The sequence below is a fragment of the Geospiza fortis genome, unplaced genomic scaffold (genome assembly GCF_000277835.1).
Source record: "Geospiza fortis unplaced genomic scaffold, GeoFor_1.0 scaffold637, whole genome shotgun sequence".
In the NCBI taxonomy this organism is placed as follows: domain Eukaryota; kingdom Metazoa; phylum Chordata; class Aves; order Passeriformes; family Thraupidae; genus Geospiza; species Geospiza fortis.
Genome location: NW_005054515.1, coordinates 935,677 through 953,617, shown reverse-complemented (window position 1 = coordinate 953,617; position 17,941 = coordinate 935,677). Strand labels below are relative to the sequence as shown.

The 17,941-nt window shown below is 40.0% G+C and overlaps 3 protein-coding genes across 3 annotated transcripts in view; 1 reads left to right on the top strand and 2 right to left on the bottom strand.

Moving 5' to 3' along the window:
* Positions 1-4,737, top strand: part of MYPN (myopalladin) — a 34,482-nt gene extending 29,745 nt beyond the window's left edge. Inside the window, exons 16-17 of the mRNA XM_031063594.1 lie at positions 570-703; positions 3,946-4,737. Coding sequence (XP_030919454.1) covers positions 570-703; positions 3,946-4,115 — 304 coding nt within the window. The 3' untranslated portion in view covers positions 4,116-4,737. The remainder of the gene's footprint in view (positions 1-569; positions 704-3,945) is intronic.
* PBLD (phenazine biosynthesis like protein domain containing) overlaps positions 1-17,941 on the bottom strand; it is a 75,230-nt gene that overhangs the window by 30,245 nt on the left and 27,044 nt on the right. The window lies entirely within an intron of this gene.
* Positions 14,951-15,570, bottom strand: ATOH7 (atonal bHLH transcription factor 7). The gene has a single exon (XM_005428975.2). The coding sequence runs from the start codon at positions 15,419-15,421 to the stop codon at positions 14,951-14,953; it is 471 nt and encodes a 156-aa protein (XP_005429032.1). The 5' UTR covers positions 15,422-15,570.

Below are 17,941 nucleotides of genomic sequence, written 5' to 3'. Positions count from 1 at the left end.
GCTGCAGCCACAAAGTCTTAGATCGCTGGAGAGCAAAGGAAGTGGAGGGAACAATGAAGCAGATTTCTTTCAGAGTGTTGGCCAAACAAATCTTTCTGATTTTCCCACTTGGTCATTTTCTCATGGAAAAGGGTGCTCCAAGAAAGTTTCTGGCTGGCTCTGGTTGCTGTTGTGAAAAATATCACAACTTTGTACAAGTGCTCTTGGTATTTTATGTTCTTGTTCCAGCTTCTGACCTAGGAAGAATACAGTATGATTGTGCAGCAGCTTTGCACGGGTTTAGCTCATAAGTATTCAATAAATAATGCTAATATTAACATATACAGAGTAACAACTCAGCTCCCACAGTCACACCGTGGCTGTGCACAGCTGAGAGGAGCCAGAACAGATCTGAGATTTCCTGATCATTGTTTGAGGCCATACTGAAAGCAAATCTATTGACTATAGACTGCTGCCTCTTTGGGAGTAGAGACGACAATGTACCTGTTTCATATTTAATATACATACTTTAAAATCTGAAAGCTGATGTGCCCTTGAGAAATACTAATTCCCAAACACTTGTTTTCCAGCATGCATCAAGATACAACAGGGTATGTGTGCCTCCTGATCCAGCCTGCCAAGAAAGCAGATGCTGGCTGGTACACCTTGTCTGCGAAGAACGAAGCTGGCATTGTCTCCTGCACTGCTCGCCTGGACATCTATGGTAGGTATGGGCTGGGAAAGAAGGAAACAACACAGGGCCCAGCTGCTCTTGGTCTGGCTTTGGCATGGGTAGGAGTCAGTGTCACAGCATGGCCACAGCTTCATAAGGCCCCAGAAGAGATCCAGTGATATGGCTGTAAAGGAGGGTAAGGACAAAAGCCAAAGCAGGGGATTTGCACAATGTTCTCTACTCCCATTTTCACCTCCCAGAATCCCTAGACACATGAGCATATATTTTCAAGCTGAACTCGAACTCTACTGCCTCTAACAAGTCTGTGCTACAGCTCTGACCTGGCAGGCAATGAGTTGCACACAAGAAAGCAGATCCCTTCTTCCACAGAGCACGGGGGTGCACACCAAGCCTGACTGAGGGGGGCTTCTTCACATCCAATACATTTGTCCAGGACTCAGAAGGTGCCAGCCCACCTCAAGAACAGCACATCATTAATCTGTTATTTCTGCAAGATGGAACAATATAAAAAAAATAGATAAAATATAGAAATATAGAAATATAGAAATACAGAAATATATATATATATTCCACAAACTAGTTGAACTGGTTGGATTAGAACAGACCCTTAAAAAAAACCCAAAAAAACAAAGACCCCCTGTTTTCAAACTCGTATTTCCATTTTGGTTTTTAAACCCCAGCTAATTATCACAAGTGAGGCACCGGTGCATCTCTGTCAGCCTCCTGCCACCTTGTGGTGGTATGGGCAATAGGGAAGGCTCAAGAGAAGACTAGAGAGAGGCTGATTTAAGAAAGGTGAAACAAAATTTAAAATTTCCTTAGGTATCTAAATGCTGAAAGACATAAGTTTTCAAATGAAGGACTCAAGGCACAAACAGGAAAAATCCAGAAATCAAGAAATGCTTCCCAATTCCAGCCACATTTTCTAAGAGATGCAACACACACCCCAAAGCAAGTGATGGAAGTAATTTTTCTTTGTGCTATTTTGAATGGGTGGGGTTGAGAGACTGAAGGTGTGGTCTGATATTTGCAATTCTGCATGCAAAGAAAAATAATAATGAGTAAATAATGAGCTCAAGTAGAAACAAATTTGGCACTGCAAGAAAAAAGGAGGCTCTTTTTAAAATATTTCCAGATAGGCTCAAAATTCAGCATGGAAAGATATTTCCTATCAATGCTTAACATGTAGATTGTTGTCTCCCACACTAAAAACCTCAGAGCATTGGAGCCTGAACTTGACTTCCATGTTCATACCCTTTCATTTGAACTGCTGATTTGGGTGCAGACCCATATGGATAAACATTGGCAAAGATAATATAATTTTCCCTTGTCTGAAGTGTTTTAGGGATAAGAACTACTAGGTATTATGTAATATAATATTTTAAAAAATTTTAGCAGTATTTGTTCATATGGGAGCATGTAGAATGGTATTTTTAAATTACTGAATATATGTCTTTGGAATACATTTCTTTCAGTATTTAAAAAAAAATTCCAGAAAACATATTAGTACTTGTAACTACTACATGGCAATAAAAATTGCAATCACTTCCTTGAAGAAAAGCCATCCAGAGGATGAAGCAGAACAGAAGCAGAGCCCTGGCCACTTTGTTCATCTCTGTTCATGCTATGTATGTTTTTAGTTCTGATTGCAAGGGCTTTGGAGAAGGCTCCAAAGATTCAACCATTAAATTCTGGGCTTTGTAAAATCCGTGCAAACACTGCCATTGAATTGAACGGGGATGAAATCTGATCTGTAGACTTCACCAGAATTGCTGAACATACAAACAATGCCAATGATAACATTTGAAAGAACAGACCCTAACCCAGAGAGCTCAATGCTGTGCTCTCCTCAGGGATGTTGGGAGCAACTTCCCAGGTGTGAAAAGCACCAATCACTTGTTTTTAAATTTTTAAAAGTTTAATAGTAATAAAATGGTTATAAAATAGTAATACAATTAGAGTAGTAATAATTTGGACAATTTGAATTAGGACAATATGAGACAATAGAGACAAAGAGTTATGGACATCCAGGTACCTCTTTCTGGGCAGCATAAACCCGAAAAAGGCCCCACGTTAACAGAGGATTAACCCTTAAAAGCAACAGCCTGTTGCATATTCATACACCTCATCCATGATGCAGAAATTCCATTCAAACACAGGATTCTGTCTGGGCAGTGTCAGCTTCTTCCTCTGAATCCTAAGGCACCTTCGATCCTTAGCCAGGCAGGAAGAAGTCAGTTTCTTCTGATAAGGGAGCAATAAATTCTCTTTTCTGAAAGATTTAGGTGTCCTATGGCTGCTATCTGGTGCAAGTACCTCACTCCTTTCTTAAAAAAAGATATCCCACATACATATTTTAACTACAAAAGTTATCTTTTAACTTCAAAATGACATTTATTAAATGTATGTATTATATATCTATTAAATATATATTTATTTAATATTTTATATATTTATAGATAATTATATATTATACCTCTATTAAAATGTTAATACAGCACTACTGATCAATACAACAAAATACATATAGTGAATGTGAGAAATGCATGTATTTTATGATTGGCTTTTTGCAAATATTAAAATGAATATTATATGTGTTGTGTTAGCAAGTAATGCTGTATTAATTCTCTTAAGTACTGTATAGTTTTAGGTTATAAAAAATTGCTAAAATAGAAACTATGCTATATAAGATGCTTTGTTTAAAAGAGAGGACTCACAGCGAGATAACAGCTACAGGACACCTAAATCTTTCAGAAGAGAAGAATTTATTGCTTTCCTATCAGAAGAAACAAACTGCTTCCCGCCTCGAAGGCACCATGGGTGTTAGAAAGGAGAAGTTGACACTGACCAGACAAAAATCCTGTGTTTGAATAAGAATTTATGCATCATGTATGAAGTGTATGAATATGCCACAGGCTATTGCTCTTAAAGATTACTCCTTTTGTTAGAGGGGTGTCCTTTTTCCTGGGCCCGTGCTGCCTGGAAAAAGGTACCCGGACGTCCGTAACTCTTTGTCTTTATTGTCTCATATTGTCTTAAATCCTGATTGTCCAAATTATTATTACTCTGATTGCATTACTATTTTTATAACCATTTTTATTACTATTCAACTTTTAAAATTTTGAAAACAAGTGATTGGCGTTTTTCACAGTGAATACCTGCGTAGAGCCATATAATTTGCACTTTTGCCACGGGTGTGTGGATGGATGTCCATTGCTCTCTGTGGGCCAAGCCAGGCGTCCCTCGAGCCCGTTGTGTTTGTGTTGCTGCAGCTCAGTGGCACCGGCAGATCCCGCAGGCTCTGAAGCTGCGGCCCGGTGGCGGCCGCTACCCCAACCTCAGCAGCCAAGGACTCGACACCTTCCCTGCCTTCCCTGCTCCCGAGAGCCCCGCGCTGTTCTCAGCCCCCAGCCAAAAGCTGGTGGAGAGCGAAGAACTTTGAAAAACACACACTCGTTCCAGTTGCACCTGCGGAGATACTCAGAACTGTGAAAAACTAAATAATAAAAACAAAGGAGGTACAACTCACCACGCTCAAGGTTTACAAGCAACTTGTTTGTAATGAAGTGTTCTGCTGCTGCAAATGCTGCGAGTAACATATGGTACAAGACTTTTGCGTATGATTTTCATGCAGGATAATTGTGGTATGGAGTGTTGTGCAATAAATTCAGTGCTGTGTAGTTTGCTAAGAATTACACAGTAAACATAGTTTTCAGCACCTAAAAGCCAATACCACTTTTACTTCTTGAATTAGAGCTACTGCACTGTAGCTGCCATGGTAAGGATTGGGGATGATTAGCTGGAATACTGCCAGTGAAAACACTGACATCACAGTAACACCAATCCTGAATGAGGGTAAACAACAAGACTTTGAATGTAATTTAAAAAACCATGCCAAATAATCACAAAGCACAAGTTAAATGGAAAAGATGTAACTCATTTTTATATATGATTATTATGCCAGCCTATTCTAGAATTTTTGAACTCCAGACTAGGTAAATATAGCATTTCATGTAGGTACAGCTGTATACCCTAAATATTTATATCTGTGTGTGTGTGTACTCTATGAACTGTGTATTCTTGGTGTAAGGGTTCATAAAATAAGGTACAGGGCATGTGCAAAAGGCACATAGGAAATGGAAATTCCTCTTGTCTGAAGCATGTTCTCTTGAGCCCAAAGCTGAAATTATTTACCAGATGTGCTTCATACTTTTTTCTTTACCATGTTAGTGATCCTCTGACTTTAACATGGATATACCAAACTTATCACTTCATGGCTTTTAATTATCAGTCTCTTTTTCCTAATTTTTAATGTGCATCTACCATCTAGCTCATTCTATAGCTAAATGGAAAGGAATTGTGACCTGGTAAATTTTCACCACCATTTAGGAAATGATCACAAGTGTGGTGTCTAATAGGAAGACAGAAAATTCTGTTAATATACAAAAGTTAAGAAGTTAAGCAACAGTTATATGCAAAAAAGCTGAAAAAACCCCAACAGTAGTAATAAATAAGGCAAATGATTGAAAGATCAACGGAATGTATTAAGTGACAACACTTAATTATTGATTTAAATATATTTGGGATCTATACAATTACATCAATACCCCCAGCTGTTAGAATCTGTGAATGTTTGAGATGTTTTCCTACATCTTTAAATTACTGCTAACCCTCTCTCTAGACACTGGTTTCAAGCACTTCTTCCTTACTGCTTTCAACATGGCTGCAGAATGCCACAAAGTCATGACCAAAGTCACAGAGATGGAAAAAAATTTAACAGATACTTTCATTTTAGACTATGTTTGGGGATTCTTCAAATTTGAAATTTTAACTTTTAAAAAAGCCCATATGCAGAGAAAACAATGAAGAGTTATGTAAGAGCAAAAGAATATTGGATATAGCCAGAGACTGAGAAAGAGAATGTCTTTCACTGAGCTTCCCACAAACAGAGCTTCTGTTGTTCCTAACTGTTGATTCCCTCAGGATTTAGAGGAAGTGAATTGCTTGTGTTGTTTTACTTCCCACCTGAGTGAACACCATAAAACAAAACCATCATTATAACTCTTACACTTTTGTTAGGAATCTCAGGCAACTCAACCCAGACTGGACAGACCAGAAAGCTAAAACCCAGTCTTATCCTAAGGGTTAAAGCAAGGTACAGGTGTTTCCAAGGGAAAGCAGATGTTGCCCACATTGTACCTGTCCCCTGACAAACAAAATAAAACTCATGGCTACTGAAAGTGATGCATTGAGTGACTTCAGTAATGAGATGCAGAACTTAAGGCATACTGTGGGTCTGATCTTCTAGGATAGAGAATCTACTGCTCCTGTTTCCTTCATTTGGTTCTTAGAATGGCTTTAAGGATTCCAAAACTACACCCAAAATTTCAAGTTTCCTACATTAGTTACTACTCTTGGAAAAACAATCCAAGAAAAGTTATTGGATTTTGCTTGCTTAGTTCAGTGCTGTTGGGAAATGGAAAGGTAGGAAATTAAGACACAAAGACCAAACTCACATCTACAGCCCTGGTCTTGCCATCATTTCACAAAGCAGAGAGCAGGTTTTGAACTCAAGTTCTCCAGGTTGTATACTGGCCATGAGGCTTTATCCCTCAGCACAAACTTAGCCAAGAGACTGCCTGCTTGGCAGTTCCCTGTGGCCCCTTTCCTGGCTGAGGGTGAGGGGTTGGACCAGATGACCCCCTGGGCTTTTTTCAGCCCTAAATCATTCTACACGTCCTAAATTATTTTATTTTCCACTGCCAGTCTAGATATCCCATCTGGATTAAGTTACCTGTCAGCTGAGTAGAAAGTAAGAATTCAAGCAAGCACAAACTTTTCCTTTTTGCTGGAATCTAAGGCAAAATTTGGCAAGGCCAGCTACAAGCGCTCTTCACCCAGTGTAGAAGAGAGGAATGCCAGCACTCCCCACTGGAAATACCTGGGTACCAGTGCTGGAATCATACTGGTCAGTATTACTGACAGAGCAGTGGTTCTCTCAGACATCACACCCAAAAACTCAGTGCAAATTGAAAGACAAAGTGCACAGTGCAAACATGCAAACCATCTCTCTTCACCTTTTCTCTGCAATACCAGAGGAGTGTCCCCAAACTCTCATCATTCTAACCTGAGCTGACATGCTGACCATTATGTGGTACGATGCTTCTTAAAATGTCCATTCAGTTCTTTGGAAGTGGGAGGACAAGAAGCTGAAAAGCTGAAGTAAGTATTCAGCTGAAGCTGAATACTTTTCCCAAAGATCTGTGTAAGAAGGATTAATCCTTTCCCTACAAAATGCAGAAGTCAGCAATTTCAATCCCTTTCAGTAGCTCAGATGAAAACCAACTCATACTCTGGTCCCAAATGGTCTGGAGGTGTTACATTTCCTTCCCTAAATAAATGCTACAGGACATTTCCCCCCTGTGTGTGCTGAGAGCCTGCAATGGCAGCTGTGGGAATGGACGTCAGTGCTGTTGGACACGTGCTATTGATGTGCTCGTCACAAGAAGAACTTTCAAGAAAACAACACCAGAATTATGTTTGTGTTGTTAAGTGGTGGAAAAGACAAGGGGGAAAGGCCTGTGGAAGGGAAGGACAGCAGGACAGTCCTGTGTTGCCTCAGGATGTGCTAGAGCCACTCTGCTCCCTCCTGAACAACCTGGCTGCTCCTTGCTGCTCTTCACTGAGTAACCAGTTCCACTTCACACCAACACAGTTTTTCATTCTCTAATTCAGGGCAGGCTACTGCAGCAACAAATCTCCATGTTACACCTTCCACTGAAGTCACTGTTAGTTCTTAACTTCCAAAACCCATGAAACCACCCCAGTGTGGAGCACAATACTGTGTGATACAGAAATGCTCATGTTTGGAACCTCTCAAGTGTTCACTGACTCACAATCTTGTAGGTTTATTTGGTTTCCCATTTCCTGCTAGTCCTGGTTTGGTGCACAACCAAACAAAGGCACAGTTTATTGCACACTACAGCAGAACTTTTGTGCTGCAATTGTAGATTTCAAAAAGTTTTCTTCCTGCTTTAAACTTCTGGTCCAGACTGATGCAAACCCAGCCTGCAGCAGCATTACAGATGGGGCTGCATTGATATCCTTGGACCTCCTGCCTTAAAACCACTGGACTGGGTTCCACATGGAAGGTGGAGCAACCCTTCTGAATGCCTCACTTCTGCTGACATGAGGAGATGAGAGCACACACTGCCAAAAGGAAAGTCTGCAGTTTGCATCTCAATGTGTAAACAGCTGCCAGTCCCAATTGTTTACAGCAATTGTAGGTACTTCAACCAATAAATCTGGAACACAGATTCATTTAAGAACTGTGTTCTTAATGCTACCAGGTTTAAAAGCACTAGTTTCTGAAAAATGTCTTTACAAAACCTAATGAAATATTTATACTGTTAATACTGGAGAAGTGATTCATTGAAAATTGCCTCATTATTTCCAATACAAAAATATTCACTTTGAGCCTTAACATTCTAAGTTAATATTTCTTCTTGATTAAAGTTGATATTTTTAATTCTTTTTTCAAAGTCATTCTCACTGGGAAGAAAAATGCTCATGTCAGTTTTATAGTATATTTTAACTGCACATGAAAGGAAAAAAAACCACCTGACTGTTCAGTAATGTATTTCCCTTCATCTCACCTGAACTTAAATAAATGCTTCAGAGTTGCATACAAGACTGTGTCTTTCACATGTTCAAATAATTGTGAAAATGTGCAACAATGCCAGAAGTTTTCTCAGAACTTTGCTGTGACAGCTGATTAATGAAACCAGACTACATTGTTTAGAAGAAAATCATAAATATTGTCAAGTTATATACTAGCCATGCTTCTAGCAGGTAGCTGTGAAATAAAGTTGTTGCTTTTTTAAACAATTCTTGGTATCAGTTCCCATCAGTTCTAAAACATACTCCTGTGGAATTTTGTGTCTCTCGGGGTCACCAATTGTGGTGGTGTTCACTGGGGTCTTAGGAAGAGTGAAGAGATGAGGATCTGACTCCATGTTTCAGAAGGCTGATTTATTATTTTATGATATATATTGTATTAAAAATATACTAAAAGAATAGAAGAAAGGATTTAATCAGAAAGCTTGAAAGGAAAGGAATGGAATAACAAAAGCTCGTGACTCTCAGAGTCTGAACTGACTGTGATTGGCCATTAATTAGAAACAACCACGTGAGACCAATCAAAGATGCACCTGTTGCATTCCACAGCAGCAGATAATTAATTTTCTTTTCCTCTGAAGCCTCTGCTGGCAAAGGGGTTTTTCAGAAAATACCATGGCTACATACTCCTCCGTGCAGCGTGCCATAGCTGAACTCCACGGTGCCTCAGGCATTCGTTCAGAGTGCGCCTGTGCCTGGGTCCCTGGCCCCCTCTGCCCTGGAATGCCAGTGTGCTGCCCCAGAGCAGCACTGCTGCAGCTCCCTGTGCCCTCAGGCTCAGGGGCACTGACCTCTGCAACCCCTGCCTGTGCATCCAGCACTGCAGCAGCAAAAACCTCAGAGAGGGCAAACCAAACACACAAAGCACACTGACGGCCACTGTGCCCTCTGCACGCCTGCACACCAATGACTGAGCACCTGCTTTGTGCCAGGGCCCATGAGTACATTTTGGAATGGGTTTTAAAGAAGCTGCAGATGCAAACCAAACCTTGAAGGAAGCTGGATCTCATAGCTCAGCTGCAGAAGTGAACAGACCAATAAAAGGATGAGTCCTGTCACTTTTGCTCCCCCATGTAACCACGTTTCTCCATTCCCACCTGATTTCCAGGTACTTCTGTGCCTGCCAGGTCAAGGGAAATGTTCTTAAACTACTTTAGCTCAGCTGCAGCTCCGTGAGCTGAAGTGGCTCCTTCACATTTTATCATTTCCTCCAAGCAGCAAAAGTTGCTTCTATTAATGCTTTATACATCCATTAGATAGATAGATAGTCAGTCTACTATAAGGAGCCATTTATTGCATAATCAAAAGGAATCTTGGGCCATTTGTGTGTGAATTTAAGTGGAGTTCTCCAGTGGGAATTCTGTTCAGAAACTGCCCATCCTTTATGATCACACAGTCTGTTAGTAACAGAAACACATTTTTGTAAAGAAATGGAAGAACATTGAAGACAATCTGAAAATTTCAAAAAGAAATATTACTATGCATCCCAGGCTGCAGGAAGCCAGTCAAAAATGAACTTCTTATTCCTTGGAGTTGCATATGCAGACACTTCAAGCAAATTTTGTAAGGTATCTTTTGCATGCTAATTTCTGTACAAATTAAAACTGAACTCCAAATTAGAAAAAAAAATAGTAGACAATATGAAAATGTACTCTTTAGTAGAAGAGATATTTAAATATTATACATGGGGTTGGTTAAGGGTTTTAAAGCCAGGTTTGCTTGACATGTAATTAAAGTTTAAAATAGAGAGAATTTTTAGGAAGTCCACAAGTACCAGGTGAAATCAGTGGTTTTTTAAGATATCTGTGTAGAGGAAACACTGGACTGCTTCTTCCATGAATAAACATGTCTTCATCCTCAGTGCACTTGTTTTTTTCCCCTGGATATTTTGTAGAGATAGAAGAGCTGAACATACTTAGAGCAAAAAGCAGCTCTTCTGTGAATTATTCAAAAAATCTGGATAAATTTCACTCCTAAACTACAAAGAACCACCTCCATATTGCTTAGCTGAAATAGCTGGAATCCCAAGAGCAAGAGTACTTATGTTAAGGCAAAAGCTTCCTTTGGCAAATCGATTCCTTTGGCTTGGAAATAGAACTTTTAAAAAATTTGTTCCTAGTGAATGCCATCACAGGAGGGACTCCCACAAAGATTTCACACACAGAAAATTTTACTTCACAATAGAGAGGGACTGAGCTAAATATTGAACTACCTAATGATACTCATGTTTCCCCCCAAGCTGCACTGGCCTTGACTTGACAAATGTAGAGCTGAGGTCAGGGACATTTTTACTTTGAAGAATGGGCACTGCAGCACCATTTCACAACTCCAGTCAAAAACTGAGACTTGCCCTGTGTGGATGTATAGTACCAGATGGACTGTGCACTAAATACCTCATAAATGGTGAGATGGAAGACAAAGGTCTAAAATTTTGGGATGAATGCAAGTTGAAAGACACGTTGACGATGAGGAAGAAAGCACTGAGGTTTTATTACTAACACACATTTTGGGAATGTGCTACTCTAATTCTGCTTTTAGCCACTGCAAAGTCCCTGCAGTTAAAATGCCACTCTAGTTCCAAGCTCAAAAATAACTCTGGGCATGTCAAATCAGGGTGATATGACTGAAGAATCATAGAAGCACAGTATCTGTAGCCTCAAATAGAAAACCCTGCAGAAAGCCCTTTCAGAAAAATAGAGGGTAATTTCCCACAAATAGTTCATTGGAATTTCACACTGATTTTCAACAGTGAAACACATATCTGTACAATATGCAAGACACATTAAATGAAGCAGGCATTTGTCATCCCCAAAGCTCCCCCAATAACGTGGTTCTACAATTACAGTGATAATTGGACCTGATGTAGTACTGATACTACAAACAAAAGTATTTCAGGTTTGCACTGCACTGTTCAGTGGGACAAAGATTGATGAGCAGACAAAACTCAGCCTCTAAGAAAACACCAAGCTCTGAGGTTCTAAGCTTTGGCTTATTTAAAGGCCTAAGAGAAACCATAATTATTTAAGGGGAGGGGGCATGAAATGCCCACACCAGCAAAGTCCAGTACAGAAGGTGGCTCAGAGCCATTACCTGACCAGCATCAAAAAGTCAGTGGGGAACAAATATTTGGGAGCAATAATCAATCCCAAGTCAAACTGTCAAGTTTATATTTCACAAATGTCACTGAAGTATTTGTAAAGGAAAGCTATTAAAATAAATCAATGAGTTACTGAATAGTTGTTGTGTTTGAGAAGTCCCAGCCAGCATGGATATTATCTGCTTTTCAAACTGCACTCAGAATTTTTAATGATCAAACTTTCCCATCACCTCAACTCACTCCCCAAAAGGCTTTGACAGATAATCAATAGACAGACAGCTGTCTGTGCACCACACAGAATTTACTCTGCTGCCTTCACTACTACACTAAACTGAAAATCCCTACTCACTACTACACTAAACTGAAAATCCCTACTTCAACACTGCACCCTCCCAAGAAACAAAACCAGTACAGCATTAGATAAAATTTTCCCAGCAGCAATATTACTAATTATAAATAAAGGTACCAATAAACATTCATGTCCCATTAGCATAACAAAATCTAAGAGAATGGGGATTACAGGGGATTTATAACCTTAACCATACTTGTCAGAAGCAGAGATTGATACCATGACCTGATTTAGAAGTGCTCACTACCTACATACTGCACTGACGTGCTTTGCAGGACTTCAGTTTCAATTCTTAATAACTTTTGGTAACATGAGCACAGATATTTTATGGTTTGTGTTGATTTGTTTCTCTTTATGAGAGTTTATTACTGTTTAATCATTCCCTGCATACTAATCCATTACTTTTTCATATCATCATATGCAGCAAAAAATAAATACAATGCTGCATAGAAGAAACAAAATTGGAAGAGAAATGGCTGTAAGTACTTTTACCTGAATGCCTGCAATGTCATATCCCACAAAAACAAATCATATGTCAGTAGCACAGAAGCATCAGTCATATTCTTGCACCCTATTCTGGCATTTATCCTTTTGCCCTGTATTCCCCTTCCCTCCTCAGCTTTAGGCAATCTTTCACTAATCCAAGCTTTCCATGGCATATAATCACATGACTGATTTGCATCCAATTCCTGTTCCAGTATGGAAAACCCACTGCTGTTAGCAGGGCAGGTGAGACAATGTCTGCCTGAAGTTTACAACTAATACTTTAGGGTAAGATAGCACATCATTTAATTAAGAACTGTATTCATTGTTATTACATACATAAACTTGCCACTTAATGGTAAGTCATATTCACACAGTGTTAACTTGGCTATATGATGGACAACAATTAATTCTACTGTCTGAAAAACATGACTTCATATCTCTGAAGTTGAATCCACTTTCAGCTTGCCGATAAAGATCTAATGCAATTCGCACAAAGCGAAGGCCCACATTTTAATGATTAACACTATTCATTACCTTTAAAGAGGCTAAATACACATTAAAAACCCATTCCTGCATGCCAGTGTTTAAAGGAGGGAGTTGCTCAGAATGCACAGAGTGTTAAAGGCAGCCTGAAAGCCATCCTCCATGGCAGAGAGCATCCAGCTGGCAGGGCAGGAAAGGCAGGAGCCTGTGAGGGACAGGCACAGGGAGGGCAGGACTCTGTACTGCTCCTCTCCCCCAAACATGGCTTAGTTCCTATTCATGCCTTTGTTCTTCTCTGAAAGCTGCTTAATTGTCGAAAATAACTCCTATCAAAGCTATTCTTTTGTCATTTGAAAGAATCCTAAAATATAAGGCATGGCAGCAGCCAGCAGGGAGCCCCCCAGCCTTCCCTGCTGGAAACCCACCACCAGCTGTTGTGGGGCAGTGTGACAGTGTCACAGGGGTCTGGGGATGAGGGAAGAGACGAGGATCTGACTCCATGTTTCAGAAGGCTTGGTTTATTATTTTATGATATATGTTATATTAAAACTATACTAAAAGAATGGAAGAAAGGATTTCATCAGAAGGCTGGCTAAGAATAGAAAAGGAATGGAATGATAACAAAGGCTTGTGTCTCAGACAGAAAGTCCAAGCCAGCTGAGCTGTGATTGGCCATTGATTAGAAACAACCACATGAGACCAATCACAGATACACCTGGTGCATTCCACAGAAGCAGATAACCATTGCTTACATTTTGTTCCTGAGGCCTCTCAGCTTCTCAGGAGAAAAAATCCTAAGGAAAGGATTTTTCATAAAAGGTGTCTGTGACAGGGCAGCAGCTCGTTTTCCCCTTCCCCCTCCGGGCTAACCCCAAGGAAGGTTTTTCTCTGCGCTCCCCCCTCAGCAGCAGCACCCTCCTTCAGCTCCACACTCTGCTGCCACCACACCAACACCGACAGCTGAGCTGCTGCAGCCTCTGCACCCTGCTGCAAACACGTCTGCTTCCCCAGCCACCCTCTCTCTCCTCGTGTTTTCATCTTGCCTACCTCCTTTGCTCTTCTGCCTTTTCTCCCCAGACCCCTCTATCCCCCACAAGTAGAAAGCAGCAAGTAAACAAAAGGCCATTCTGCACATCACCAGGGCTGAAATGAACTCAACTGCTCTACAAAAATGCTCCATAAATTCTTCCCCAAACTCCTACATAAAATATACTCCTTACTGTAACTGGGAAGAAAATATAATTTGCTGGTTGTTTCTTCAGCACATTAAACTGCCAGGATTGTGACAGAAGTAGTGAAACATTTGGGGTAGAAAATCCACTAGTAAGTAATTCCTAGGGTAGGAATTTCAGATATTTGCTGAGGACGTAGTATATAAAACACTTTATTTAAGACTTACAAAATCTGTTAATGTTTCCAGATAACATAAGATTAAAAAATAAAATCCCATCATTTAAAGCCTACAAAAATCTAGAAGCTTAGATTATTTTCACACAAGCATTCTTATTTATAGTATACAATCACACGTGTTTTTACAACCATTGAAAATAAAACATTCCTTCCATGACTTGAAACCAGCTCCTTTTCGAGCATACAAGAGACACCATAAATTGGATTAAAGCAAACCTACACAACTTTGGAACCCATATGTCAAACTTACAAAGTTTAAGAAAGTTAGTTCTCTGAGGACTAGAACTCCAATACATTATAAAACTTCTTCCATGTGAACCATTTATGCAAAAAGACAGTAAAGAACAACTTTAAAGCTGATATTAAAAGAAAAACATGGACTGAGGTCCATTTCTGGTGCTATTCCATTCAGTTACACCATGGGTCAACTTGTCCCATGATCTGTAGAAATACTGTCATGATTCATCACAGTAAAAAAAGACACCAAAACCTTCTTTAATTAAAGCATTAAATACACTAGATAAACTAGGAAACAATTGCCAGAAATACTTCAAATTAAAAGTATAATTTCCACCAGCATTAAATAAATTCATTCATCTTAAATGCCTTTTGACTTTATGTTCTGAGAGCAAATTTATTTTGTCAAATGACTATAAGATGCAAACAAGGACGAGCTATTATAATGCCAATTATTACCTTAGTCAAGCAGATTAACTCTTGCTAATTATTAAATTACACATCTGGCTTGCTGCACACTGTTAGCTGGCAAGAAGTTCTAGTTAGCTATCTGGAAGTGCTCGGGGTGGTAGCTGAACACCCTGTGTGCGTACGGATCGCTGTCGGCCGCGGGTTTCTGTGCCGGGTAGTGGTGGTAGCTGTCACCGTGGAAGTGCTCACAGTGCAGGCTGAGCCCCTCTCGCTCGCTGCTGACCCTCTCAGCTTCGGCAAGGATCCTGGTCAGAGCCATGATGTAGCTCAGAGCCATCTGCAGGGTCTCGTACTTGGACAGTTTCTTGTCCTGCCCCCACTGCGGCACCACCTTCCTCAGGCGGTCGAAGGCTGTGTTGAGCCCCTGCATGCGGCGCCTCTCGCGGGCGTTGGCAGCCAGCCTCCTCTTGGCAGCGTTCTCCATCCTCTCCGAGCTGCCCTTCAGCACACAGCCTGCCCTGCTCTCCATCCTCTCCGAGCTGCTCCTCACCACACAGCCCGTCCCGTTCTCCAGGGGACTGGCTTTACAGGTCTTCATAGCTGGTGCAGCTTCACTTGCACACACACAAAGATCACCTAGCAAAAATTCGCCTTCTAAAGAGTGGTAAGGAAAGCACTCATGGAGTAACCCTTGAACCACTTCAATCCGTTTCCCAATATAAATTATGGAGTATTTTTCTTGCTGTCTAAAAGAATAAATATAATAAAATAAAAGTTCTTCTGGTGCTTCCGGAAATGTCTGAAAAATGTTTCTTATCGTTGAAAGAGAGAATGAAGCATTTTCATGTCTTATGGTTTCATTCTTTTAATTTCTTTAATCTCAAAGAGAGAGAGGAAACAATGAAATCTCCATTCTCAAAATGTATGTTACTGAAGAAAACAGTCCATTGAATCCAAGAAAGCTCTTACTGGATTAAAGGCACAACAACTCCAAATGGCAGTTTCAAGTGAGAGCAGTCCTGGCTCAGTTGAGGAGGGGATTTTGTGACGGTGATGGTTGTGCTCTGAAGCCGTGACTCCCTCAGAGATCTCTGTTTCCTTGGCTCTGCCGGCCAGCAGGGATGGTGTGCAGCGGCCAGGACGAGGCTTTATAGGAACACAAGAGCTGAACAGGTGGTGGCAGGTGGGCGGGCGGCACGCTGCTGCCATCCCAGCACCTTCCCACCCTGGGAACTACAGGGGAAAAAGCCAAACAGTAAAATCCCAACATTACAGCCTTCATCTGGTGAGAAGTCTTCCAAAGCCATTCTGTCCAGCCCTAACAACTTGCCATCTGGAGTAGTGTCTGGCTGGCCCCACAAGACTCTGGGCAGTTAAGCAAAAGACCCTTTCAATGGATAATCTGTTGCAACTCGGGGAAAAAAAAATCTCTGTGCATTGTAGTATTTGTACATTGAAACCTGTGAAAATTCTGGCTAAGTGTTGAGGACAGAAGAATAACTGCATTAATCAAACAGCAGAAAGAGCTAAAAGATACATGGCCAAGAATAGAACTGTTTTGCACGTACGGTACCAAAATAAGTAAACTCAAATTATTAGAAACCCTCCAGCATTCACAATTTTAATATTGTATAAAGTACACAACATTGCAACCAGAGTAGTATCTCAAGAAAAAAGGGGATTATATATTTGCCTGTCAGCAAACTCAAAGTCATAAAAATAATTTAAATATATTTAAACAGTTAAAATGTAGAGATAGATTTATGTAATAATTGCAAAAATATTTAGATGGGTTATGACAGTTATACACAAAAACATGTAAGTATACTAATCACCTGAAAACTGTCATTTTTAATACACCCTATTAAAGTATGTATGTGTATTTGACATGAATTAAAGGTGTATTTTTAGTACTATATTTCTAAATAAGTGACGAGAATAAAAGAGGACATAAAAAAGAAATCTGCTTGCTGTCAGCAAGGGATCAATTCTGCTACAACTGTAATGCCAGAGGAGCCACAATATACACACACCCATGCCCCATAATCACAACATCTTTCTTTCACTGTACTTGTATTGTACTAAAATCACAACTACATAAACTTACAAGGAAATATCCCATGATCTTTTTATGATGTACACAAAAGGAAAAAAAAACCCTGCCACACAATGATTTATTATCTGTATTGATTTCAAACTTAATTAAATTGTTCCCAGCATTCATAAATTAGTAACTTTTTTCATTAGAGACTGAATACTGTATATTTATTTAGAACTATAGCTCAATTGTTTTCATTATGACTCCAAAACTTGGTGTAGTGGTAAACAGCTGATTAATCCCTAGCAAAAGCAATGACAATGAAATGAGGTTGAATAATCCAAAAACAATAGGATGCAATTGAACACTAATGGACTCCAGCATGACAGATGTTGGACGTCGGCTGTTACGCCCAGTTGCTCTGCTCTTAATATTCCCCATCCTAATGATCATGAGCAGAGATGATAGTTGGGGTAGGGAGCCTCCATTATTCCATTATCAAAATGTATGCCACTTCTTCAATTTTTAAAGAAGTGCAACTTGGTCACGTTTCATTAGAAATGTTCGACTTGGCTGCGTGTGTGCGCTGACCTATTCTCCAAACATAAAGAGAGAGCTGCTACCACTCACTAAAGCACCAAGTTCTGATTGTCTGTGTGAGAACAGCTTCCTCCACAGAAACATATGTCTTCCCTAAAGGATCAGCAATTAGAACTTGTGAGATTTCTGTTTCTGAAGATGCTCCATGGGAAGTACCGCATGTGCAGGAAAGAAGATCCACATCTGATCTTCATGTTATTGCTAAACATATTTTAGTGCTCCTGCAGCCTTCTAGCCCTAATTTTGTTATCCCTAAGTTTGTTAGTTAAACCCTATGTCTCTCACAATGAATGTCAAATGATTTTTCATGTAAAAGAACACCAGAGAATTAAGGTGTTCTCTAAGTTAATAAATACTGTGTGTTCTCATGAACTAGCTGCTACTCAATTCAGGCAGTTAATCACTCTTCGTCTTAAGAGTGCTGCTAACATCATGCCATAAATACAAAAAGCTCCCCTTTAAAATAGAGCACTGTATTTT

Coding starts and splice junctions, on each gene's coding strand:
- ATOH7 (XM_005428975.2), bottom strand. CDS start 15,421: ATGAAGACCTGTAAAGCCAGTCCCCTGGAGAACGGGACGGGCTGTGTG.